The sequence below is a fragment of the Poecile atricapillus genome, chromosome 23 (genome assembly GCF_030490865.1).
Source record: "Poecile atricapillus isolate bPoeAtr1 chromosome 23, bPoeAtr1.hap1, whole genome shotgun sequence".
Classification (NCBI taxonomy): Eukaryota; Metazoa; Chordata; class Aves; order Passeriformes; family Paridae; genus Poecile; species Poecile atricapillus.
In genome coordinates, this window is record NC_081271.1 from 6495452 (window position 1) to 6521115 (window position 25664).

A 25664-nucleotide genomic window follows, 5' to 3' on the forward strand; every position below is an offset into this window, starting at 1 on the left:
TGAAGAATTCCCGCTGTGTCTCCTTGTCTTTCACACTAGTCATTAGCACTGAGCTGGATGAGCTGATGATGGAAGCCCAGCTGCTGCAGGTTTCTTTGCCTGAGATCCAGGAGCTGTACCAGGCCCTGTTCACGAAGCAGAGCCCTGCCCTGCAGCCGGAGCAGAGGTCACCCAGTGCAGCCACAAGTGAGAAGGCAAGTGTCCAACTGAGCTGGGGCACCCTGGGGAAGGGCTCTGCCTCAGCCCTTGGGCTTTACAGGGGTTTGTGTGTGGGGCTGCATTTCCATGAAAACACATTTTCCTTGTGGAAAGGAGTCAAGAAGTCAATAAGAAATGAGTTACAAAATACTGAATACAGTTTGTGTCCTAAATAGTTTTGAAATTTAGATATATGTTTGTGGTCAGTCTCTGTACTTTAAATACATCTGTCCTGATTTCATAGGATTGCAGAATCCCAGACTGCTTTGGTTTGGAAGGGACCTTAAAGCTCATTTTCTTCCACCACTTGCTGTGGGCAGGGACACCTTCCACTAGACCAGATTGTTCCAAGTCCCATCTTGGCTTTGAACACTTGACTCTTGTCCTATGTCCTCTGTCCTCTGTCAAGGCTTTCCAAGGGAGCTGCTGTGAAAGATTTGGGCTCAGAGGCAGGAAATGAGGATGGTTTTGTCTCTGAGTTCTGTCCCTGGGGTCTCACCCTTCCCTTGGCTCCTCTTTCTCATCTCATGCTACTGAAAATGCAGCACTGTCAAACACTTAAACTTGTACTTAAACCTATTCTTAAAATCAGGGTATGGAATAACAGGATAAGGGATGTTAGCTGCACACTTCCAATCTCTCCAAAATGTCTTTCCCATAGAATGAGTGTTGCCGAGGGAAAAAGGATGGGATTAGTTACATGGAGAGAAAGCTGAAGCGGCGTTTTGAGAGAGAGAGCTTCTGTGGTGAGAAGAGAGCGAGAGTAAAAAAGATGAGAACACCCAAAAAGAAGAAACTGAAACTGAGTCATTCAAAGGATCTGTGCAGTAACAAACTGGAGAGAGAGCGGGAGCGGCTCCTGGAGCTGCAGCGTTCCAGTGACAGCCACTTGCTGGGCTCAGACACGTCGTTCTCAGAGCAGGAGGACTCCGAGGATGAGGATGCCATCTGCCCAGCTGTGAACTGCCTCCAGCCCGAGGGGGATGAGGTCAGGAGGGGAACACCTACTGTGGTATCCTGAGTGCTGGGCTGTGGGACAGGGAGCTGCTCTGGGACTGTTTGACTGCAGAAAAGCTGTTCATGAGGAGAGTGGGAGGCCCTGGCTAACCCAGGGCTGGTGTCTGTGCAGCTGGGATGGGCAGGACTGACTCCACCTGCCCTGGGGCAGCCATGTGGCATCAGAACTTCTGCACACCGTGAGAGGGGGCAGCTGGGGCTGTGCAGGTGCTGTGTCCATGGCTGCTCTTGGGATACAGCTGGGGGTGGGGGCAGTGCCTGGGGCTCTGCTCAGCCCCATCCACTTGGAAATGGAGAAGAGGGACTTTGAGTCTCAGGTAGGTGGGAAAGCAGTGGGGAGATAAGGGAGGGTGTGCCCTGCCCACAGCCCTGGAGAGCAGGGAGCACAGTGAATATCCAGCACCAGCCAGCTGTGGAACATTTCTCATGTAAATAGTCCAGGAGCCCCAGGATGACCCACGAGTGCGGCGGGGGGACTTTGCCTGGCCCTGCTCTGACCCCTGTGTCTGCTCTTCACCAGGTCGACTGGGTCCAGTGCGATGGCAGCTGCAACCAGTGGTTCCACCAGGTGTGTGTGGGCATCTCCCCAGAGATGGCAGAGAAGGAGGATTACATCTGCGCCAGCTGCGCCGGGAAGGACGCCCAGTACCGAAAGTAAAACCCCCATAAACCCTTCAGGACTCGAGTAAAGAAGGTTCCCAGTTTTCCAGTTAAGCCACAGGGGCTGGTTTAAAAACCAGATTGCAAATGGTGCTACTTCTATCCTTATGGGATCATTTTCCAGAACTCAAGACAATTTTTGACACTTTTGTATTTTCCCTTGATCTGTTTGTGGTTGTTGAGGTTTGAGATGCTGACTGTTTGCAGGGGTTTCCACTGATTGGGAAGGCATTTGACATATGCACCTTTATTGTACAGCATTCAGTTACCTCTGGGATTTACTGGCATATTTAATTCAGCTTGGTTTGGGTGCAAAAACAAACAAACAAAAAAAAAAACCCCTGCACCATGAATTTTCCAATAATCCTCTTTTGAGGAAATCCCTGTTTACTCTGTTAACTCTTTGGAGACTTTAGTTTTTTTCCACTTTGTTTTTCGTAGACTAGGTTTATTTATCTGAGCAATAACTTCTATGTCTGGTTTCAGTGACTGGAATGACAACTGAACAGCGTGTTGCTTCTAGCATTGGTTGATGTACAGACAGCAAATGTTAGATCCTAGTGTCACTGAGGGCCCTGTGATGTAGAAGACAGGAAAAAAAAAAATCTGTAAAGTAATTGCCACAGCTGTATTTTGGCTTTCTCCTTTTTTGGGTAGCTTGTATCAAATGTTGCAGTTTATATTGTGGAATAAACCCCTGGTTATGTTATAAAATTAAATGTTGGTGTTTTTAGAGAGTTTGAAATGCAGTTTTATTTCCCTCTGAATCCACACTGCATCACTGGGTTCTCTTAGCCAAGAAATAATCACCTTTCAAAGAAGGTGATGCAGAAGCTGAGTGGTTCTTGTCTGTTCAGGTTTGGAAGGAGGAGGAGGTCAAAATGTAACACCAAAAAGAAAAAAAAACCAACAAAACTTTTTCAAGATTTTTGCAAAGCGTTTACAAAACTGAAATTATTTGCAGGTCGAGTGCATGAAGAATTGAAGGTACAATTTGGGACTTGGCAGGGGCAGGAATGGGGGGTCCACACAGGACACGAAGGTGTGGAGCAGCTTCTCCTGCCAGCCCTGGCCAAGCTTGCAGCAAAGGAGGGACCTTAACTCATGGCCCAGGCTGGTGTCACAGTGGCCTCTGTGGCCCACAGGGAGCTGGCTCTGCACAGCCCAGGCTGGTGGCCACAGCAAGCTCTGCTCTGCCTCTGGCTGGACTCCTGCAGCTGCTTCCACCTGCATTCAGCCCAGAAGTCTGAGGAGCAGGGAGATTTCTGCTTCTCCCAGAGGCTGTTCAGGGCTGGGGCACTGCAGGGGTGGCACCGTGACGCTGCTGGAGGAGACCGGAGCTCTGAGCAGCACAGCTTGGCTGCTCAGGCCCACAGGACACTTCCCACACTGGGCTGCACCCAAAATCCCTCAGACAGCAACGACTGCAGCAGAACACAGCTGGAAGTGGCTCCAGGACCTGCCAGAAATGGAACTCCTGGAGCCCAGGGAGATGGGAGGGCTGGAGATGTTTGTCTCAGCAGGGAGAGTGCTCTCCATGACAGCTTGTCCTCACCAGAACCGTGGTGGGCTTGGTGTTCCCTTCACTCATCACCAGGAGGAATTTCCTGGTAAGTTTTTTCCCTGCTGGTTTTACTTTTCCCATGGGCAGAAGAGCACAGAATCACTGGGGTAGGGCAGAGCCTTGGGGTATCTGTGGCTGATAGTGGCACAGAGGATCTGTGGGTGGGATCAGAACTGTGCAGGAATTTGGTCCCACAGGGGTTTGGTTAGGTGTTTGGTTTTTTTAAACATTAATTTTTGACTGTTAAAAGAATATTCAGCTGGGCCCAAGTGTTGTATCTGAAAGTGCTGGGGTGGGGGAGAGCTTTGAGCCCGTGTACATGAGTTTTGTCTATGCTTCCATGGTATAAATGGTCCTTTTTATTTAAGTACCAAAAGGATGCTTTGAGAAATGTTTTGTTTTTTTTCTTTTTTTTTTGCTTGGAAGAGTCTTTGTGCAATGCTGAGATAACAGTCTGAGCTGGGGAAAAACACTGCTCTGTAATAACTTCCTTTCAGAGGGGACAGACAGACAAACTGGAGCTGGAGCTGGAAATGGAGCTGGCACAGAGTCTGATACAGCTGAATCATTACAGATGTTCCTCTGTGTCCCCTTTATTTTATTTTATTTTTTTTTTCCATTGAAGAAATGGCTGTTTATCAAAAAAGTGCCAGAGGAAATGGGATGCAGTAAAGTTCATCATGGTGATTCCATACAGGACCAACCATTGTCAGTTTGGGGACTTGGGGGATCAGAGGAGACTTCTGGGGTCCCAACAGCAGCATTTATTATCAGGATTATTGGCTGATATTGGAGTGCAACTTTTTGGAAATGATTAAATTGTTACTTGAAATTTTTCAAGAAATGGAAACCTCAGTCCTTGGGAGACCTGTGCCTGCAGCCCAGAGTGCTGAAGGATCTGTGTCTTATTTCCTGCTGGAGCTGTGACACCTGCACAGTGGCTGGAGGCTGGAAGAGCTGACAGTGTCTGCAGTGCCACAGTCTCTGCCCTTGGGTTTCATCCCCATGTGGATGCTCAGACTTGATGAAATTGGGGTTTGACTTCTGTTAAACAAAACAAGAGAGATTTGTTCCGTTTGGGGTGGGCTCTGCTGTGGTGCCCTTTGCACATTCCTCATCCTCAGGGAGGGTGACAAGGGCAGAACGTGCTCAGAGTCTGGCAGGATGAGCTGCCCCTTTCACCCCTCCTTTTGTGCATCCCAGATTTCCAAAGGCTAAGCCAGAACAGGAGAAAGGTCTCTCTCACCTCATTCTCTTGCTTTTTAAAATTTTAGTTATTTTTATAATGTAGCAACCCAAGTACATCAAACCTCCCTGAATTGCTCACATCCTAATTATTTAATAAGAATAGTTTATGGCCTCTACATAAGTTTAATCATAAAATGGGACAAAAATTAAGTAACCCTACCTGTGCATTTCAGGCTGAAAATTGTGGTTTAAAGCCTGCCTGTACTGTGTGCCAAGACCCTGAGATTGTACCTGTTGTGCCACCTTTAGTCTGTGGGATGTACCCTGTGTTGTGTCGTACCCCAGGAGCATCAGAACAGCCCAGTGTGGTCACACAGCACCAAAAACTCACCCAAGGGAAGAGGCAGGGTTTTGATTCCACCTATTTAGGTGCTACAAAGATGCTCCAAGAGCATCCTTTAGCTCCTTTAGCTCCTCAGCTCTGGAGCCAGGCTGGGAGAGCTGGGGGTGTTCACCTGGAGAGGAGAAGGTTCTGGAGAGATCTTAGAGCCCCTTGCAGGGCCTAAAGGAGCTCCAGGAGATCTGGAGAGAGACTTTGGACAAAGGACAGAGGGACAGGACAAGGGGGAATGGCTTCCACTGCCAGAGGGCAGGGATTGATGGGATATGGGGAAGAGGTTCTTGGCTCTAAGGGTGGGGAGGCTCTGGCACAGGGTCCCAGAGAAGCTGAGACTGCCCCATCCATGGAAGTGTCCAAGGCCAGGCTGGACAGGGCTTGGAGCAGCCTGGGACAGTGGGAGGTGTCCTGCTCATGGCAGGGGGTGGAATTGGATGGGCTTTCAGGTCCCTTCCAGCCCAAACCAGCCTGGGATTCTGTGATTCTATGAGCTTATCCTTTGGGTGCAGAACATGGAATTCACTCAAAGACTCTCCATCATCCAGGCTTTATGGAAGATAAAACCAGCATTGGAGGAGAGCATTTGCTGGGTGTTTGGGCAGCTCAGGGAATTGGGGCTTCCAGCAGGAGTTCAGCTGCCAGGACCCTGCCAGGGCACACAAAACACCAACAATTGGGAATGTTGTGGCTGCAGGCAATGTGTCTGTAGGACACAACTACACGTGCCACACAGGATTCAGGAAGAAACCATCTCCAGAATGCACACACAGGAACATCAGGAGCTGAGATGGCTCTTCTCTGAATCTAGAAATGAGTGTGCTGTCCTGAGAGAGTGGCTGAAGTGCAGCCCTGACAAATGCATTATCCTTCATTCAGAAGGGAGCAAATCTCATACTGAGAGCTCTCCTTGAGGATGTGAACACCTCAGTCTGTGAAGAAACAGCTCCTCACCAAGGGCATCATCAATGGATGATAATTATAGTCTGTCAATAAAAGTCTGGAAGAGGAGATAAAGCAGCCACAGGAGAAGAATGCAACTGCAGGTTCAACACTCAGCTGCTCATAGAGACCGACAAAACTGGGATCAGGGAGTTCCTGCAAAAAGGCTTTGGGTAGAAGGAACAAGTCATTTAAGACAAAAAGAAAAGCCTGTGTGATGATGTCATAGACTGCCAGGTCCAAAATTCTGCTTACAGAGAGGAAGGTTTGCTGCAAGGTGGTTGAAAAGAAATAGTGATGTACCCTAAATTCAGAGGTGCAGCTTCACAAAGGCTCCTTGTGCACCTCAGTTTTTCAAGTTCTGAAAAACTGCTTACAGTAGTGTTTTAAAGGAATTTAACTGTTTGTTTGATCATAATCCTGGGCCAGATTTTATTTGTTTATAGATATATATCTGTGAGTGTGCTTGTCCCTTGAAATCTGTGAGAGCTTCTAAACCCCTGTCTAAAGCACATGGCATTCACTTAAGAGTCTCTCCATCATTCAGGCTTTATTGAAGATAAAACCAGTATTGGAGAGTGTGGGTCAAGTTTTTGGGCTTCTGTAGTGTCTGGTGGGATTTTGGCTTTTCATGTTTTTGTTGCTGTCTGGAATTTTAATCAAGCAGGGGACAGGCTGAGCTAGCACCTTCTAACTCAGGCTGATCCTTTGCCTGCTCCATGTGCTACCTTGATATTTCTTGGGGGTTTTTTGCTGGTTCCAGTAGTCCCATGCCACCTTCCTGTGGGTCTTCCTTGGAATGGGTTTGTGGGAGGAGCTCAGAGCTGTGCTTTGAGCTGAAACAGCAAAGGGAGAAACAGAGATTTCATCATAAAATACCTTTCCATACAAAGAATATGTGGTGAGGGAACTGTCCTCCCTAAAGAAGGTCAGAAGAAGGGATGACAGAACTGGGATTGGGCTTGGAGGCAGAAGTATTTGACCAGGAAGCTCTGAGTTGTGACTTTGCATGAGGGATCCCTGCAGAAACCTGTGAAGAGCCTGTGCAATACCCAAATGGATGGGAATTCCAACCTGGAAAAGCTTGAAAGACTCAAATAAATGGAGTTTCTGCAAATACAGAAGAATGAATCAGCACATTCAGAGTGGTCATGCATCACTTCAGCTAAAAGGAGGATGGACCAGACTGGCATTGCTCTGGGATACCCCTCTTCTCCCTAAACCTCGTCCTCTTTATTCGCAGTGTGTTTGTAAGGCAGAGGAAACAGTTGCCACTGTGATAATGTTTGTCCCTTTTTAACAGATACTTGCAGAGCTGTGTCAGATCTGATGCTGGCACTGATAACCAGTGACAGCTTGGTGTGATGGAGCCAGAGAATCATGGACTCAGTTGGGTTGGAAAAACCCTCCAAGACCATCCTGTCCAACCATTCCCCCAGCACTGCCATGTTCATGATTAACCCACATTCCCAAGGGCCACATCCACACATATTTTGAACACTTCCAGGACTGGTGACTCCACCACTGCCCTGGGCAGACTGTGCCAGGGCCTGATCACCCTTTTGGGAAGAAATTTTCCCTCATATCTGACCTGAACCTTCTCTGGAGCAACTTGAGGCTGCTGCTTCTTGTCCTGTCCCTTGTTGCCTGGGAGAAGAGATCTGGACCTCCTGCCTCACTGATTTTGGTGCAGCAGCAGCTCACTTGTGTTTCCCACTAAGCCGAAATCCTGGGACAGTGCAGAGATGAGGGATGGCCCTGGGCTTGCACTTATATAAATATGTATTTATTCCTCCAGCAGAAGCAGTATTTTGGATTGGGAAGAACAAGAGAGAAAAAATTCCTCTTTCAGAGACCTCTCTGGGGCCAGCAATGACAGAGGGATGGCCTGAGCTCCCTGACTGTGCCACTCAGGGCAGGGCCCAGTCTGAGTTGAGCAGAATGAGTGAAATGTGCTTTTCTCCTGCTACAAAAGTCCCAGACTGTCATGGTTGTGTCCATGCCTCTGGTTGGGAGTGGCCTCTGCTGTCCAGTCTGTCTGCTCTGCCAGGGAGAGCACGGCTTCTTTGCATTATGGGCAGTCCTGGGCATGGCCTGAGCCACTGCTCCTGTTTGGGGGGAAAGATGGGGCCCACCAGCCCAACTTCTGCAGAAGGAAATCGAATTTCGTGTGTGGGAAGTTTGTGTGACTGAGATGGGAATCGATTCTTCCTCCACAGCTGCCCAGGCTGTGGCTCAGGTGAGCACAGGGGAGTTTCCAGAGGCACTTTGTGTCTCCTCTGCTGTCTTTGCTGATGTGGAGCTGCCCTGGCCTGGAGACTCCAGTGGGGCTGGGGGTTGGTTCTGCCCCTGGGGGTTCTGTTGCTGATCCAGCCCCTGTGCTGGCAGAGGGGAAGGGCTGGAGTGGGGCTGGAGGATGGAGGGACAGCAGGACACCCACTGAGCCTGCAGGGAGCTGAATCTAGGCTTGGGTTTGTGTAGGATCTCAAGCTGCTCCTGCTTTTACAGAAAATCTTTGACTCAGGATTGCAAAAGTTACATGCATGGAATTGCAGAATCCCAGACTGGTTTGGGTTGGAAGGCACCTTAAAACCCATCTTGTTCCACCCCAGGCTGTGGGCAGGGACACCTTCCACTAGAGCAGGTGGCTCCAAGCCCCATCCAGCTTGGCCTTAGACATTTATTATTTGCTAGCACACGAACAACACTAAACCCCAAATACTCCTGCTGGCAGCACATCAGTGAGCAGGTGCTCACTTGATAAACTCCAGAGCTTTCAAACAGGAGGTGCTGAGGGCAAGGAGAGCCATCCATCACCATGACTGGAATGTTGATGGGCTCTCAGGGGAAAGAGGTGTTCCCCCAAGATGGGTCTAAGTGTAAAAGTGCATATTCAGCAGCACCTCTCTTGAACAGAGAGGGTGACTGAACATTGCAAGGGGCTCGTGTTGGAGTCCCCATGCCTGGAGGTGTCCAGGGGATGACTGCACAAAGCACTCACGGCTCTGGGCTGGTGACAAGGGTGGTCCTGGAGGGCTTTTCCAGTCTGAAGATTCTGTGGTTCTCTGAACGTAGCTGCCAGGCTCACCTCCAGTCCCTGGTACTGGACTGTGCCTGTAGACAAATTGCTGACGTACTCCTGGGGGCCTAATGATGAAATCATTACTGGATACAGGAAACCTCACAGGATTTTTCCCCCAGCGTGTGGGAACTGCTATCCCCATCCCAAAACACAATTCCATCACCATCCCCCAGGTAAGAAGCCCACTTTGTATGGGTCAATGCTGCTTTTTAATACTTGTAATGCTTTGTAAAATTGCTTATACTGCCCAAATAAACAGCTGCAGAGAACACAGGTGGGCTCCTCATGGCTCACACTGGTGTTCACCACATCTCTGTATGGGAAAAGAGTTTGTGAGGGATTCAAGGCTTTTCCTCCCTATGATGGGGTGTCCCTGCTCTGGGGTCCACTGGACTCTCTCGGGGCTCCAGGTGTCCCCCAGGACCCTGGGCACTGCCTCAGTCCCCTGCTCCCCCAAGGGACCACCCAAGATCCCGAGATGCTCCTGGTGGAAAAGGACAAAAGCCAGAGGTTCCACAAAAAAATCAAAGTTTCATTAGTAAATCGCACACTTACCATGGAAATTGCTGTGTTAATCCCTGAGCTACTATATAAGCTCATGGCAGTGGGGTTTGGATAAAGGGGTAAGAGGAAAGGGGGAAGAGAGAGAGGAAGAGATGAATTAAAAAGAGGAAGAGATCAATCAATCAATCAATCAATCAATAGTCCCGGTTCCAGCACATTGATCCTGCTGTCGGGTCGGGCCGATGGGATGTCCAGGGTCCTGCTTGGGGGGGTTCCATTTTCTGGGCAGGTTTCCCCAGGCTGACGGAGGTTTCTCTCTTTCCATGTCCATGAGTTTTCCTCACAGTCCCTTCACTCGGGCCCTGCTGGAAGCGCCTCAGAGGCTTTGATGGTGTTGGTGTACAGCCAGCCTCGCTGCTCGCTGGTGCCGCACTGGGCTGTGCTGATCCCCAGGAGCTACGGCACGGAGGTTTGTCCCAGGGAAGGCTCCCCTGTCCCTCACGGGCTCTTTGTGGCTCGCAGCCGTTCCCGGGCCGGGCTGTGAGGGCCGCTCGGGGCCGCTCCCTGCCCGGGATGGCGGCGGTCCGCCGCGCCGCCAGGGGGCGCTGTGCGCGGGGCCCGGCCCGGCCCCTCCTCCCGGCGCGCGGTGCGTTTGGCGCGCGCGGCCCGCGGAGGGGGCGGCGATGGCGGGAGGCGGCGGCGGGCCCGGAGCGGGGCCGGTGGCGCAGGGGCTGAAGGAGGCGCTGGTGGAGACGCTGACGGGGATCCTGTGCCCGGTGCAGGCGGTGCGAGCCGCTGCTGAGGAGCAGGTGAAGGTGCTGGAGGTGACGGAGGGTGAGTGAGGGCCGCGCTGAGGGGATGGGGGGACCCCAGGCCGCCGCCGCAGCGATTCCCGGTACCGGCGCCTCATGGCTGCGCCTTGGCCTCGGCCGAAACTTCCACCTCGCCGCTCGGGCCGGCGGGAGCAGGCGGCTGTAGCTGGCTTCCTGCCGGCTGTCGGTGTGTGACCGACGTCTCTCATGGAATCACAGCATAGCTGGGGCTGAAAGGAACCTTTGGAGATCATTGAGGCCAAGCCCCTGCCCAGGCAGGGTCACCTGTAGCAGGTGACACAGGGACATGTCCCGGTGGGTTTGGAATATCTCCAGAGAGCGACCTCCCTGGGGAGCTGTTCCAGTGCTCTGCCTCCCTGAATGTAAAGAAGTTGTTCCTCACGCTGAGGTGGAACTTCTTGTGGTTTAGTTTGTGGCCATTGCTCCTTGTCCTGTCGCTGGCTACTACTGAAAAGCGTCTGGCACCAGCCTCTTGGCAAGCGCCGAGGATTGTATGGATCGCTGAGATTTCCCTCTGTCTTCTCTAGACTAAACAAGCCCAGCTCCCACGGTGTCTGCCCACCAGACAGACAGATGCTCCAGACCCCTCATCATCTTTGTGGCCTCACTGGAGTTCCTCCAGTAGCTCCTTGTCTTTCTCTGGAGCAGCCCCTGCCCCACCGCAGGGCTCGGTACTCGGAGGGAAGGGCTGGCTCCCGCCTGCAGTGTTGGGGCACTGCTCTGCTCTGGGGGGCAGGAGGGCTCTGGGGTGGTGTGTGAGATCTGGGCACCAAGGAGTGCTCTAGGCTCACCAGGGGTGCGATGTGGAGGGGCAGGGGTGGTGAAGCAGCGAGGCTGTTGCTCTGGGTACCTTGTTCTACCTCAGCTGGAGTCCCCAGGGCTGGTCACATGAGGGTCATGGAGAGCCCTTCCGTCTGTAGACCCTGCTCTGCTCCCACAGGGATCCTCTTCACCTCTGGAAGTGTGTCCTGGTGTGTGCCCATGTCCTGCAGGCTGCCATCTGTACATGGTGTTTGTGAGGTTGAGGGTGTCCAGGATGTAGCTGTGCCCTCATCCAGCGTGAAACTCCAGTGACAGAGTTCACTGTCTGTTAATAGAAAGGTGAGGACAAGCAGGACAGGAGCTGGATGGCAACTGGCTTATGGCTTTGGAAAGAGAGATTTGAAATGAGCAAACACCCCAAGTTCAAGCAGTGTCTCTAATCATTCCATTACTCCTTTGGCATTTTTGTGGTGGCAGTAGGTTAGTTCATGCACTGGCTGCTTTTTCTGTGTGGAAGACACATTTAAAAACCTATTAATGCTAACATTTTATTTTGCTTCAGCCCAAATGATTGGAGTTTGTAGAAACCACAGGAAGATTTGCAGATGATCTGCTGTGATGGGACTGGAGAGTGCAGCACTGCAACCCCAGGCCTGAAGTTTTGCCTGTGGCCTGGCAGCTTGATGAGCTGGTTGTTTGTGGATTCTCCTGGAAATTTTGCCATACCTTTAGTCTGATTGCACTATTCTGAAGGTGTTCTGTGAAGTGTTTTGTGAACTCTTTCTGCTCCTGAACTTCAGCTCAGAAGTGTTACCAGAGGCAAAGTGGAAAAGTGTAAGGGTGAGACAGGGTCAAGAGTGGTGTTGTGATTTTGCTGCTCTGGGAGTGAATGCAGGCAGATTGTTTGATAAAATATTTGTTGTTGTACATTCCCTTAACGTGTTTGTATCACACTCAGCTTAGCTCTTTCTGGCATTACTATGAATTCTGTGTGTTGCCTCCACAGCTCTTGGAGTTTTATTGAGTGGTTTGATAACATTGCAGCTGCACAAGTCTGGAAGTGCTGGGAGTGCTTCATTGACCATAGAGCCTTGGCCTTCACAGCTACTGCTGAAGTGGCAGCTTATCCCCAAAGAGTCTGAACCTTCCCACAGTCTGTTTGGGTGACAGATCTCCAGAGAATAATGTTTTCTGATGGTTCTAGGCAATGAATGTCCCTGAGGTACCTTTGAGGGCCCAGGATTGCAGAATTGAACCTAGTGGATGTTAGGATAAGAGGAATGGAGTCATTTACCCTTCTATTTTGTCATGGTTTTACAAATCTGCTGAAGTCCCCAATACTTCTCTGCAGTTGTAGGGCCAGAACTCTGAGATGTGGTGCAGGATCTGTCCCTGTGACCTGGAGGGGGCTGCAGAACACCTGCACAAGCAGTTTGACACCAAACTGCAGGGGAGGCAGTTGATGTCCAGAGAGCCCTGCGGGAACAGAGCCAGAGGAATTCAGCAAGGACAAGACTGCACTGCTGGGATGTGGGTCAGGTGCTGCCTGGTCGGGGAGCAGCTTTGGGACAAAGGGCCAGGAAATACCAGTGGCTGGTGAGCTGGACAGGGCCAGCAGTGTGCCCTGGAGGCCACCTGCATGCCAGGCTGTCTGAGCAGGATCAGAGGTGGTGATCAGCCCTCTGCAGTCAGTGCTCCTTAGACCACACCTGGAATACCTGCGAGGTTTTGCTCCCACCCCCGGGATGAGACACAGCAACAAAGGGGAATGAGCTCAGCAAAGGGTCCTGGGTTGGGCAGGGGAATTGCAGCATTCACCCCATGAGGTGATGCTGGGGTTGAGGGTTTTTCCACTGGGGAAGTAAGAGGGCTTTAGGGGTGGGTCTGACAGCAGCTTCTGGTAACTATGAGGAGATTGTGGGACACTGAGAGGTGGGAGAGGATGAGGGATAAATGGGCACATACTTGAAACAAGAGGTTCCAACTGGATAGAAGGAGTTTTCTAATCTGATTGTCTGTAAAAGCTGTGTTGTTTCCATCCTTGCGTATCTCCAAGACCTGCCTAGAAAATCTGAGCACTCTGATCTAATGCTGCAGATTCTGCTTTGATCATGGGGGTTTGACTGGAAACCTCCTGAGGTCTCTTTCAGGGAATTATTTTGCACACCTTTGATTCCTCCTCTCTTGTACTAGTCAAGCAGCATGGGAAGAATAAGCTATATTCTTCTTTCTGTGCTGTCTTTGGTATGGAGATGCTTGCAAAAACCAAGAGGACGAGCTACAGGAATCTGGTGTGTGCCAGCACCATATTATTGAGGTAGAGAAATTTAGACTGTGTATGTCACAAGTACTTTAAAAGAGCAAAAAATGTATCATTAAGCAGCATGAAGGTGCTGAAGTGAAGGAGTAGGAAAGAGCACAAGTGTTGGCACTTTTAATGCAAAACAAATGAAAGTAGGGCAAAAAGAGATTGAGGAAGAGCTAGTTAAAGTTACAAAAACTTAGTGTTTTACTTTTACTTAAATGTTGCAGAAGCAGAAAAGGTTTCAGAGGTGTTTAAAGCCAACGAGTGACTTGGGAAGGTACATTCAGTAGGACTGCAGAAGAGCCAAATTTCTTGTGCTGATGTTGTGACGTTGAGGAGCCTCTACAGGAGACAAGTTGGGGAATCCATGTCAGATTGAAACCTGAGTAGAAGCAGTTCCACTTAGCAGTTTGCCATAAACAGCAAGTGCTAAAGAATGGATCTCCCAGGGTTTAGAGGGACTCAGACATTCAATTGCTATGCAAAAGTTGGGCTGTGAAACTTGCCACTTAGGGACCAGCTAAATATTAAGCTGGTAAACATGGGACAGCTTTTAGTGAGGGCTCCAAGGTGAGGTGCAGCTGGGGCTGGTACAGGGGAGGGGGTGTGGGTTTTACATTGCCTGTTATGGTTAAAATTCAGCAGTTGGAACGAGAAGAGACAGGCACATGAAATTGTTGTGGCAGAAGAATTGTGGGACTCCCAAAAAGCTCTTAGAAAGTTCACTTGCTGAAACTTTCTTTAGAACAAACAGCTGTTGACTGGCAGGGTCAGGAGTCCCAGGTGAAGCTGAGCTGCTCAGCACATCTGTAAATGATGTGGAACAGAGTGAATAGCGGTGGGACAAAGTTGCTGATAGTGCTGCTCAGTCTGGCCAGTGAGAATCAGTGGCACAAATTACAGGATGATTTCACAAGGTGTATTGAGTGCAGACACAGAGGGTGTAGCTAGCCAGTGTTGGTCAGCAGTGTAGTGTTGGGGGAGGGGGAGACAGTCCAGATACCGCCCTAAAAAGTTATGGGCGGTCCTAACTATTGTCCTTGGGAGAAGAAAACCCATTGTCTGTGTGGAGAGTTCCCTGAAAATACCCAATCACTGCTCTGTCATGCTCCAATAAGCCAAATGGACCGTTAAGGAGGGCACAGAGAACAAAGCCGGCAAATTCCTCATGCTTCCACAGGCAGTGCATGCATTACTGGCCTGCTGCTCTGGCAGGGATCAAGCAGGGCAGCAAAAAGGCAGCACAGACACTCGCAGAGGTGTGGAAAAGCTGCTGTTTTCAAAGGACCTAATCCATTGGCTTTTCTGCCTGGGAAAGGGTTAGCAGAGATGGAGGCCCTGAAATAATAAGCTGCAGAGCAGGTGAGTGAGGAGGGATTGTTTGTGACTTCTCATAAAGCTGAGATCACAGAATCATGGGCTGTCAGGGGAAATGAATCTGAAACAGGCAGAATTAAGCTGTTGCCCCAGTGTGCAAACTGTGGAATTCATCACTGTTGGATGTTAGAAGTAGAAATGGTTTTTAAACGATTTAACATTCCTGGAGGGAAAAAAACTCATCAAGAGCAGTTGTACACAGTGGTTGGATATAACAGCCACTGCAGGAGTTTCCTAATGCCAGCATTTCCTTGGGGGTGTTGGGGCAGCATTGCTCTGCCCCCACCTCTTTTCCTAAGCTGCTCTCTGGTTGGGCTGTTAAGCCAATGCAGCTGTTGGTTCTCTTGGGTGCTGTGTGCTGCCCTGTTCAGGCAGGTCTGAGCCAGGTCAGGATGGTTCAGGTGTTTAGAGGATGCAGTCGAGCTCCCTGAAGAAGGTTGGCAGTGGATGTGGCTGGTGCTTGTACGAGGAGATGAGTGCACAGTCAAAGCCTCTGGAGCAGGCTGAACTGTTCAAGGGAGTCTCCTGTCTGACTCTATACACGTGCTCTGGAGGAATATGGAATGTCTCCTCTGGATTAAGGATATTGATAGCAGTTTCTTCTCACCCAGACATGTCCTCAGCAACTCAGTCTCTCACCTGCTTTTGCATCTTCTGTCTGCTGAGGAAATGCACCACTTGGCAGCTTGGGGATGGGAGATGCATTACTGTCAGTCTCTGGAAAGAGGAGAGTTCACCTGGTGACCTTTGTTGTCTCTAGATTTTATCAGAACATAAATAAAAGCAATGCCTGAGACTGCAGGGGGAAGGCAGAAAAATGAAAGCTGCAGCTGTGGACTGGTGCTGTTGTTGAGTGTCTAACTTGGCTCAACTGTGGTATCAGCATGTTGCTGGAGAATTGGGCTTCTGTTCCCTTTATCTGTTCCACCGAGGTAGCACCATGCACCACCCCTGGTGTGCACTACTGCCAGTGTCATATGACCTGAGGATGATTACCCAGTGTGCAAAAATGATCTCTTCCTCTAGGTCTTACTGTATTGGAGAACATGTGGAGCCCAGGTCATCTCCAGGAATGCCAGAGCAGGGCAATGGCGCTCTGAGGGGAGTTCATGTCCAGCAGGAGGGCTCAGACTGTTCTGAGTTGGAATGGACCCACAAGGATCATCCAATCCAACTCTGTGGAATGGCTTCCACCCTACAAAGAGGAGCAGTGTCTGCCATACAATCCTCTAAATTATGTGGATAAAGGGGTTTAATGGCAGCTTCTGAGACAGCTGGAAAACACTGTTCCCTGCTTGCCAGGTTAGATACCAGGTTTGATGTTTTATGGTGAAATATTTGGTTTCTGAGCTGTTGGCTCTTGTGCTCTGGTAACATGGTGGTGGGAGGTGAATGGCTCCAGGCTGGGGAATTGCCTTTCTTTTGCCTGTCTGCCTTATGTGTTTCTTTATGTCCTTTTTGCAAGTAGAAAGGCATCGTAAGGCCATCTTCAGCACGGCTTATGTTGTGACACCTCGTGTGTGAAAAGGCACCTTCAGCTCAGTCCTTCACGAGGTTGTTTGTTGCCAGAAGCTGAGATGTGCAGGTGGCTCTGAAGATGGTGCTGACCCTGGCAGATTGGCTCCTGTGTCAGTCTGGGCATGCTGACCCTCTTGTCCATCTTGTTTGAGACTAGTCCTCTAGGAGACAGCTAGTGCTTTGATCTGAATGTGATTCCAGAATGGAAGATTGGCTTTATGGGTCTTGTAAATGTTCTTTCAGTATCTCCTCTTCCAGAGCAGGTGGCTCAGCACATTCAGTTTGATGCTTTAAAATTCTGATGATATTTTCATGATATAGTTTGTTGTCTGTTTGTACCAGAACACTTGCAGCTACCATAATGGCACAAAACGTTTTGTATCAATTGTGCTTCCCTGGTTCAGCATATTTTTGCTTATGGTCAGCTCCTTCCCAACAGAACTGCTTTAATATGGCTTCAAGAGGGATTTCAGTGTTGCATCAGCTACTCTGTGAATACATGATTTTATGCCATAAACCCAAGCATTGTTTGGAAGGAGAGATCTGAAGAATATAAAGACATGACCACAACATGTGGTTGTGTGGTGCTCTTTTCGCTGTAACTTGAATTGTAGTAGAGTGAGTGATGGGAAGACACGAGTGGAAGTCCTGTGTGTGGATTGAGCTGAATTCTTAACAGGAGTAAACTTTAACATTGAACTGATTTGTAACAGGGAAGTTGAAACAAGAAATGGCCACATTGCAACATAAGATGCTGCCTGTGGTGGAGAAAGGTTATTCACAACAGCAAACCCCAGTGTTTGCTCTGTGAAATGCTGCAGATGAAGTTGAGTGTAGGGAGAAGTTGTGAAGAAGGGATTTCAAAGGAGATACTTAAAAGCAGCACAGCTTCTGGAGAAGAGTGACCTCAATCTTTCTTTTGCTGAGAAATGAGGAAATTATGAACGCAGTTTTAGAGGTGTGCTAACAAAAGGAGTGCTTTTGGAGCAGTTCTTGAGCATCATGATGGAGGATGAAGAAGTTCCTCAAAGCAGCACACGTGTAGAGTGTCAGAACTCTGGCTAAGCCTTAGATTCCTGCTTGGTGTTTCCTCCTAGTCTGTCTGCAGATTGCCATCCTGTTCTGTGCTGGTCTGATTTCATGGCTGACCCTGCTTTGAGCAGGAGATTGGACTGGGTGACCTCCCGAGGTCCCTTTCAACCCAAGTTGTTTTATGATGATGTTACTGAAAGCCAGTCCTTTGGAAAACATCTGTGCCTGTGTGGCTGAGGACCATGATGCACAAGGGTGGGCAAGTATTGGGTAAAGGGAACTCAGTTTCTGGTGCTGCTCTGGTGGTGGTGGTGGTGAGATCCAGCCTCTGCAGACCAAGTGTTGCTTCATTTTGGAGTGTCAGTGGCCATGGAGCCACCTGGATTCACCAGACTGGCTGCAGCCCCTTCCTCCACCTCACCCTGTCTCTGCCCTCAGCAGAGACAACAAAAGGGACCTTTAGCAGCTCCTGAGCCAGCTCTGCATGGATGGGCTGAGCTGGACTTGGTCAGTGCTGATCCACTTCAACTAGGCAGGCAGGGGCAAAGATGCAGTAGAAACTTCTGCTCATTTATTCCTTCCTGCTTGCTTACTAGTAATTTTTGGTTTCATGTTGGCGTAGTTTTGCAAAAATGTTGAAGGTGAAGAGGTTACATAAACTGGTTACATGGTAGATAGAGCTTGTTGTGGAGGAGGAGAGTTTGATTTTATTAATACTGAAGTTAAGGAAAAGGAGAAGCAGAGCTGGGAGAAAATGTGTTTGCTAAGTGCTCTCTATGCCAGGCCCTTCATTAAAAGCTTCTAATCTTTGAGGTTTACAGACTTTATCTTGGGGAGAAGACTTGGTATTTCTGATATCTCAAATCTACAAAATATAAGTGAAGAAATCGCCTATCAAGGTCCATTTGAACTGCATTTACTCATAATAAAGATAAAAGTTGCCAGACAACTGGGAAAAAAAACCAATAATAAAACAATCCTTTGAGAAAAGAGGAGCCAGTGAGCTGTACAGGGATCAGTGTAATATCAGTCCCTGGAAAGATTCTTGGAACAGCTCATTAAACAGCTTGTCAGTGTCTACAGCAATAGGATAAATAGTTGCTACACAACTAGTACTGTTTTATGTGATCTGTTCTTGATAAACCCATCTAATTTTGGTTTGACAGGAGAGCTAGATTATTGCTTAAACAAGTGCTGAGTGTGAACGATCTGAATTCAGCAGGATTCCTGATAGGAATTTGCCACAATGGTAATTTATCAGTTAAGAAGATACAGTTTTGTAATATTTTTGAGCAGGACATCAGGCTGAAAACCCATGGGGGTTGTCAGTGGCTTATTGTTTGACCCAAGAGGTTTTTATGATAGAACTCTTGGCCACTGCAGCAGTATGTCTGGTGTCCCAGTGATGGCACTGTGGTCTGCCTGGGCAGCAGAACTAAGGTGTTGGAAAATGGAGAAACTAAATACTGTAAATCACAGGCAGAGCACTGTATGCAGAGAGAATACATCAAATGCATATATGTGAACAAATTAAGGATTGTGAACTGGAATACTGAGTTGTAGCTCTATGAAGTCGTTGCAGTTACTCTGGCTTCCTTTATACCAATTTTTTCCCTTTTTAGCTTTCCATTTATACTCTTTATACCCTTCCAACTTACCCTTTAAAGATGGGGCTGAAATGAAATGCCACACTTGAGCATGGAAATTGCAGATAGCATATAGAATAATGACTGCTTCAGTTAAGAGAAGTATTATGTTAAGTACATCTTGGAATGAGGCTCCCTGCTTTCACAGCTGGGATAAGAAGGTTATTTTCCTCTTTCTTAAATGCATGATCTATGAAGAAAGGGTAAAGGAACTGGATATGTTCAATGTGTGCTTGGGAAAGTGAGAGGCAATTATCTTCCAATCCAGAAAAGCCTCTTAGCAGTGAGGTGGGTATTAGGAAACACTCAGTAACCATTTGTGAAGCACTCAGATGTGCTGCTGAGGGAAGTCACAGAACTCCTTTTGAGAAGAATTTTCAGTCTGTTTTTGTCAGGGATGCTGTCAGCACGTTTAGCCTGTCTGCAGGAGGCAGGGTGTGCTGACAGGACCCCAGGGCATAACTTCTGCTCCACAGCTTCTAAGAACTAAAACGTCACAAATGTGTTTCTTAAGCAGACTAGTGAAATTAAATGAAGTATTCAGGACAGTTATCAGCTGCCTGGAACTTAAAATTGCAATTTTAAGCAAATTTATTGAGTTATATGGATTTACCATACCAGAACAGCTGTTCTTCCTGGCTTTTATTTCCTGTGCTCAGCATCAACAGAATTGTTACAAGTAATTGAGTTTTGCCTTTGTCATGGAGCTTGCTTGGCAAGAAGTCACAAGAAGCTCTTGGTTTTTCTGGACAAATTCTTTGCAGGAGAAGGTCCTGCAGCCCCAGGGATTGTCCAGGCAGTGCTGGTGTCACTGTGCTGGGCAGGGTTTGCTCGGGAAGGCGTTTGGTGTGTCCTGGGTGAGGGCTGGGACAGCTGAAGTGCTGCCTGCACATCCCTGTGGATGATCCCAGGCTGTCCAAAATGGCACTGCTGGCTGCCAGTCTGCTGCTGTCTTACTCCATCCTGGAGCTTTTCCATGCATCTCTCCTGCAGGAACTCGAGTAATGATTTTACATTATAGATAAGATTTTTATATGTGTATTTAAAGTTTAAATTATTTGGTTGTTATTAGCCTGCATTGCAAAATTTTTTGTCCATGAGAGAAGAAAATAAGATGCCAAGACAATAAATGAAGTTTTTGTGGAGAGCACAGGGGAGAATTAATGCTCATGATTTATTTGAGTAGCTGTGCTTTGGAATTGCCTTCTCCTTCCTGCATATGAGTCACTCAATTGGAATGATGTCCTTCTCCAAAAATCTTGATGAGTTTTGCTGTGTGGCCATAAAAGTTACAATACCAATATTTGGGTTTTTTTCCTTGCAGAATTTGGTGTTCATTTAGCAGAACTGACTGTGGATCCTCAGGGAGCTCTGGCCATCCGGCAGGTGAGTTTGCCTGGAGCTGCAGAAAGAATTTTGGCGGAAATTTCCTTGGTTTTTAAAATATTCTTCCATGTTTTCAGGTGAAAAATTTGAAGTAGCTCTCTGTTACTGTTTCTTCACTTTTTTTTATATTTCTCTAGAGTTTTCCTTTCAACATTATTCAGGTGTTAGACTCTTACATTTTTTGAAAATTTTTTTTTGGACTTCTTAAACCTGGTGCTGATACAATACTGGACTGGAAATGGACACAACTTAGGAGGTGGGTGATAGACACCAGCAAGCAGAAGTGTGGCTTCTCTTCACAGAAGCTTTTTCTATAGGTGTTTTCCTCCTTGGAAACTGTTCTGTATTTCTTTAGTTACTTTGTGACCCATATTTGTGCCTTTCTAGAGCTGCTGCTTTGGATCATTGCTGTGCAGGCCATGGCTGCTCAGTGGATACCCAGCAGTAATTTTTACTGCAGTAATTTTGTGGTCCATTTCATGGATTTTTTTCATTTCTGGCAAGTCCTGATGCCCCTCTAAAAGAAGCATGATGGGACAGGAGGCTGAGCAAATGGGTCAGGGGTGATCCTTGCAATGGTTCCAGGATATGTTCCTGATGTCTGACCTCTCTCCTGATACAGCTGGCATCTGTTATTCTGAAACAGTATGTGGAAACTCATTGGTGCTCTCAGTCTGAAAAGTTTAGACCTCCAGAGACCACAGAAAGGGTAAGACTTGGTTTCACATTATCTGGTTTAAAACACTTTTATCCATCAAGACTATTAATTCTGTAGGCAGTTAAAGAAGTACCAGTGCCTTTGTGTATTTTGAGGATTAATGTCTTCAGTTAAGGTTTTTTTGACATTTTCCACTTCAAAAATTTTCAGTTGCTTAAAACAACACTGGGCTTGAGAAGCTTGGGCTGCTTCCTGTAGGGAAAGTTCAGCCACAATGCTCCTGCTGCTCTCAGAACAAGACTAGAAGAAAATCTGCTTCCTAAGTTTCATAAATACTGATTCTGGCAGTCCTTTTCTGGAGGTTTGCTAAGTCTTTTGTTATACATCTTGGGACTTAGAGGTTATTTCATGAAAAAATTTAGTTTTAAGCTGCTGGGTTTCATTAAGAATCTGTTCAATAATAGTATTTAACAGCTAAGATGGCCAGAGATTCCAGCTCTTTCCACTCTGACTGTTGACTGGAGCATCTTTCATTTCTATAGTATGATTCATCCCATACAGAGATAATTGCTTGAATTATGCACCAGAAGTGGCTTTTATTTTTTCCTGTCCCTTCAGGGCTGTGTGACTGTTCTTGTTTACTGAAATCTTCCAAAATAAGCAAACATAGTCCCTGACACTGGAGCTGGGATTTATCTCAGCTAACTCTGGATGTTTTCCATGTAGATCTGTACATCCTGTGTAGTTGCAGCTGTGAGCTATTTACTCTGTGCTTGTCTGATGCTGTATGTGAGATGTTAAAACTCACCATGCAGTTTTCCTTAAAAAGTTATGGGGTGTAGTGTGCAAGAGTGTTTTTGTCTCCTGGATGTTCATTTTGTAAAACCAATATTGAATCAATATCAGGATACAGTCCCAGGTCTAGATTTCTTTTATTAGCTGTGATTTATCCTAAATGCTGTTGTTTTCTGCAGGCAAAAGTTTCTATCAGGGAGCTGCTGCCCAATGGGTTGAGGGAGTCCATCAGCAAGGTGCGCTCGAGCGTTGCCTACGCCGTGTCAGCCATCGCCCACTGGGACTGGCCCGAGGCCTGGCCCGAGCTCTTCAACCTCCTCATGGAGATGCTGGTCAGCGGCGATGTCAACGCGGTGCACGGAGCCATGAGAGTGCTCACAGGTGGGTGGCTGCTCTGGCTGGCCAAGTCTGCTGTGGGAAACTGTTTAAGCATTTCCTTGTGCCAGTATTCTGTCATGTTTCATCCAAATTGAAGAAATTGGGGTTTTCTTCCTCTCTTCCCCTGGACCTGGTGCCTGTGGCTGGCTGTGGAGTCATGTGCTCGGCTGGTGTCATGAGAGCTGGGGAAGGAGGTGCTGTGCTGCAGGTTAGAGCTCAGCAGGGACTTTGCTTGTAGCACCTTTTCCAGATACCTGCAGTTTTTAGTGTGATATTTTTGTGCTTGCCTTTGAGGATTGCCTCAGCTAGATCAGATGACCCTGGTCTAGTGAAGTGCAAATCAACTTGTTTCCAACACACTTAGTGTTTCCCATCGGTTCTGTTGTTGCTGCTCCCTACAAATTTCATTTCTTATAAGAGCTTCTCTTCTTTTTCCATTTTTTTAGAATTTACTCGAGAAGTGACAGACATACAGATGCCACTTGTAGCTCCAGTTATTCTTCCAGAGATGTACAAAATTTTCACAATGGCAGAGGTATGATCTTCACAGTGAGGTTGGTATTGGATGAAATTAGTAGGAATGTTCCTTGGAATAGAGAAACTCCAGATTTTATGGTTAAGTCATATTGAAGTATGAGTTAGACTTAAAGAATTTTCTTGATGATATAATAGTTGATGGCAGCTAATGTTTCCACAGAAAAGTTGAAGCCAATAATAAAATAAGAGAAAAAAAGCTAAAGCAAAAATGAAATACAATTAAAAGATAATTAAAGGAAGTATCTTGTGTAAGAAGAATGTTGTGTTCCTGATGATTAACTTTTCTCTAGGTGTATGGGATTCGCACAAGGTCACGTGCAGTGGAGATATTTACCACGTGTGCCCACATGATCTGTAACATGGAGGAGCTGGAAAAGGCAAGAATTTAACTTGACATGCAAGATAATTTGAATTCAAAATGAGTGAAGTTCTAAATAATTTTTAATATAGAAATGAAACTAGAAAATTAGGTACTGTGTCAGCTGGAATTTGGGGGAAGAGGCTGTAATTTAATACATGTAAAGTACCTGACTCTCTGCTTTACATGCATGCCTTGATAGTGGGCTTTGGTTTCCATAATTAAGATTAATTTATGGTTTATCAACAGACATGCTTGTGAGAGCTCAGGCAAGGAGGGAGTAAGCATGGGGAGGAGGTAGAGTGTCATCCCTTTGCTTGGGAATCCCTGGCTTGGCTTCCAGCCTTCAGCTGAACCATGTGTCCTGATCACCTGCCAGGCCTTGGGCACCTGGGGAATGGGGGACTCTTGGGCCAGGCTTTGGTTCCAAGCTCCTGGAGCTCACCCCATGTTTCAGGAGGCACCTTGGCCTTGTGTTGCTGAAGGGGTGGGGGAAGCCAAACCCAGCCCAGTTTTGGAAGAATAGCTGTTAAGAAACAGACACAGCAGTCAAGCAGCTTTATATGTGAGTCTCCTGTCTGGCTCTAACTGAGCACATCTGCATTTTAAATGGCCTTTGACAAGTGACTTTTCCAGCACTCCCATACAATATTTAAGTTATTTTTAACTTTTTGGGGTGTGAGGATAGGGAAGGGTGACACTCAAATCTATTGGCTGGTCACTTCTGAGTGGCTCAATGTAATGTTCACTGTCCCTCTTTGCACAGGGAGCAATCCAGCACAGACTTTTAGAAAGTTCTGGTAATTACACTGTGTCTGTACTGCCATGACAAGTTTACTCATGCACTGTATCATGTAGCTGGTACCAGTGTCCAAGAGATAGTAGTAGCTCCCCATTCTTATTCTGGAGAAGGGGTGAAACTGTCTTTTACATTGAATACTAAAAGTTTTCTATTGAAATTTTACTGAAAAAAAAAAAAAAAAGAAAAGAGAAAGAGAATCTTTTTATGAAAGGCATTTCCTAATTGATTTAAACATAGGACTTCGCTGTCCTGGCTATGGAATTATGAGGAATAATCTCAATAAAATTATTTTTTACTTGCTCTGCCAAGGACTGCTTATGGACTGCTCTGACATCTGGAAAAATACTTACTGCATTTTCCTAGGAAGAATCATCCTGCTAATCTTCAGGCCAGCTGTTGATACTCAGCTTGTTTGGTTTGGGGGATGAAGGCTCTGCAGGGAGATAAATAATAAACCCTCTGCAGGGTTTGGGGTAATTGTGTGTGTGGTGGAGCTGCCCCAGGTTGGTTTTGTAGCCTGGGGGTGCTGGGGTGCAGGGCAGGATTCAGCTCATCAAATGAAATGCCTCTCTAGGAGGGGGTGAGCAGTGCCCCTGGGGCTCTCCAGACTGGATTGTCTGGATCTCTTGAGACTCCAAAGTGACGAGTTGGATGTGTGTGTTTTGTGGCAGCCTGTGCTGTGGGGTTCTGAAGAGTGGGATTCAGCTGAGCTTAGTTCCTAACATAAAGAGAGAGCCCAAGTAGTGTCTGAAACAGCTTTCATGTGGCTTTGCAATATTCTGCAGTTGCCATGAGTTTCTCTTTTTATTTTGTACCAGAAAAGTGTAATTGCTGTTGCTTCTAGTGCTTTACCTGTCAGATGTGGGGGTTCTGTATCTGGTATTCATCTGTGCTTGCATTGTCTGTAACCAGGGTGCTGCCAAGGTCCTGATTTTTCCTGTGGTGCAGCAGTTCACAGAAGCCTTTGTCCAGGCCCTGCAGATGCCTGATGGGCCTACATCGGACAGTGGGTTTAAGATGGAAGTTTTAAAGGTGAGTCACTTAGGGCTGGAGAAAGAATTGAATACCAACACACACTCAGATGTGCTGGAAAACAAACTCAAGTGGCATATCTCCCAGTATTGCTCATGGTATGAACACTGAAGGCTTTTGGCTCCTAGCACCATCAACAGTGAAATAAATTGTTCACCTGTACTGAAGATACCTATGATGAGATCCATGAGGATCTGTCTATAAAATTTTCCACAGGAGTCTGGTCCACAGGACCATCTGTCCTTGTCATTTGCTGATCTAATGTATTTTGGATATGTATTGGACACCATAATCTGTAGTTAAAATACCAGTCTTTTCTAGAGGTGCTGCAGAATTCTGCTGCAGTGAAGTTGTAAAAGCTTATTAAGTGCAGGTGCTTTTTTGGAACTTGCCTGCTCTTTAATGCTGAATGATCTCTGGGAAAGAGAGATGGAAGGTCTTTGTGTACTGTCCTGGTTTTGTGGAGAAAGGAGGTTGGACTGGAAAGCTCTTTGTGCTTGGGGACGAGGACCGGTGCAGACCCCTGTAACAGCTTGGAGAGCACTGGAGCTGTAGTGCTGCCTGCAGCATGGGAGAGCAAAGAGCTAAAAGCATCAGTTGCAGGATCAAATCCAGATCTTTCATTTCCCTGCCTGTGTGCTGGGGTGAGTAACACTCAGGTCAGTGTTCATGTTTCTGAGGCTGGGCACTGAGGCC

The 25664-nt window shown here is 47.5% G+C and overlaps 2 protein-coding genes across 3 annotated transcripts in view; both read left to right on the plus strand.

Moving 5' to 3' along the window:
- Positions 1-2619, plus strand: part of KDM5B (lysine demethylase 5B) — a 55246-nt gene extending 52627 nt beyond the window's left edge. For both annotated transcript variants that reach the window (XM_058855764.1, XM_058855765.1), the window contains exons 25-27: positions 40-194; positions 860-1186; positions 1736-2619. In XM_058855764.1, coding sequence (XP_058711747.1) covers positions 40-194; positions 860-1186; positions 1736-1873 — 620 coding nt within the window. In that variant the 3' untranslated portion in view covers positions 1874-2619. The remainder of the gene's footprint in view (positions 1-39; positions 195-859; positions 1187-1735) is intronic.
- Positions 2620-10192: 7573 nt separating this feature from the next.
- Positions 10193-25664, plus strand: part of IPO9 (importin 9) — a 38854-nt gene continuing 23382 nt past the window's right edge. The window contains exons 1-7 of the mRNA XM_058855824.1: positions 10193-10383; positions 20347-20408; positions 21031-21117; positions 22041-22242; positions 22686-22774; positions 23067-23153; positions 24849-24968. Of these exons, the coding sequence (XP_058711807.1) occupies positions 10233-10383; positions 20347-20408; positions 21031-21117; positions 22041-22242; positions 22686-22774; positions 23067-23153; positions 24849-24968 (798 nt within the window). The 5' untranslated portion in view covers positions 10193-10232. The remainder of the gene's footprint in view (positions 10384-20346; positions 20409-21030; positions 21118-22040; positions 22243-22685; positions 22775-23066; positions 23154-24848; positions 24969-25664) is intronic.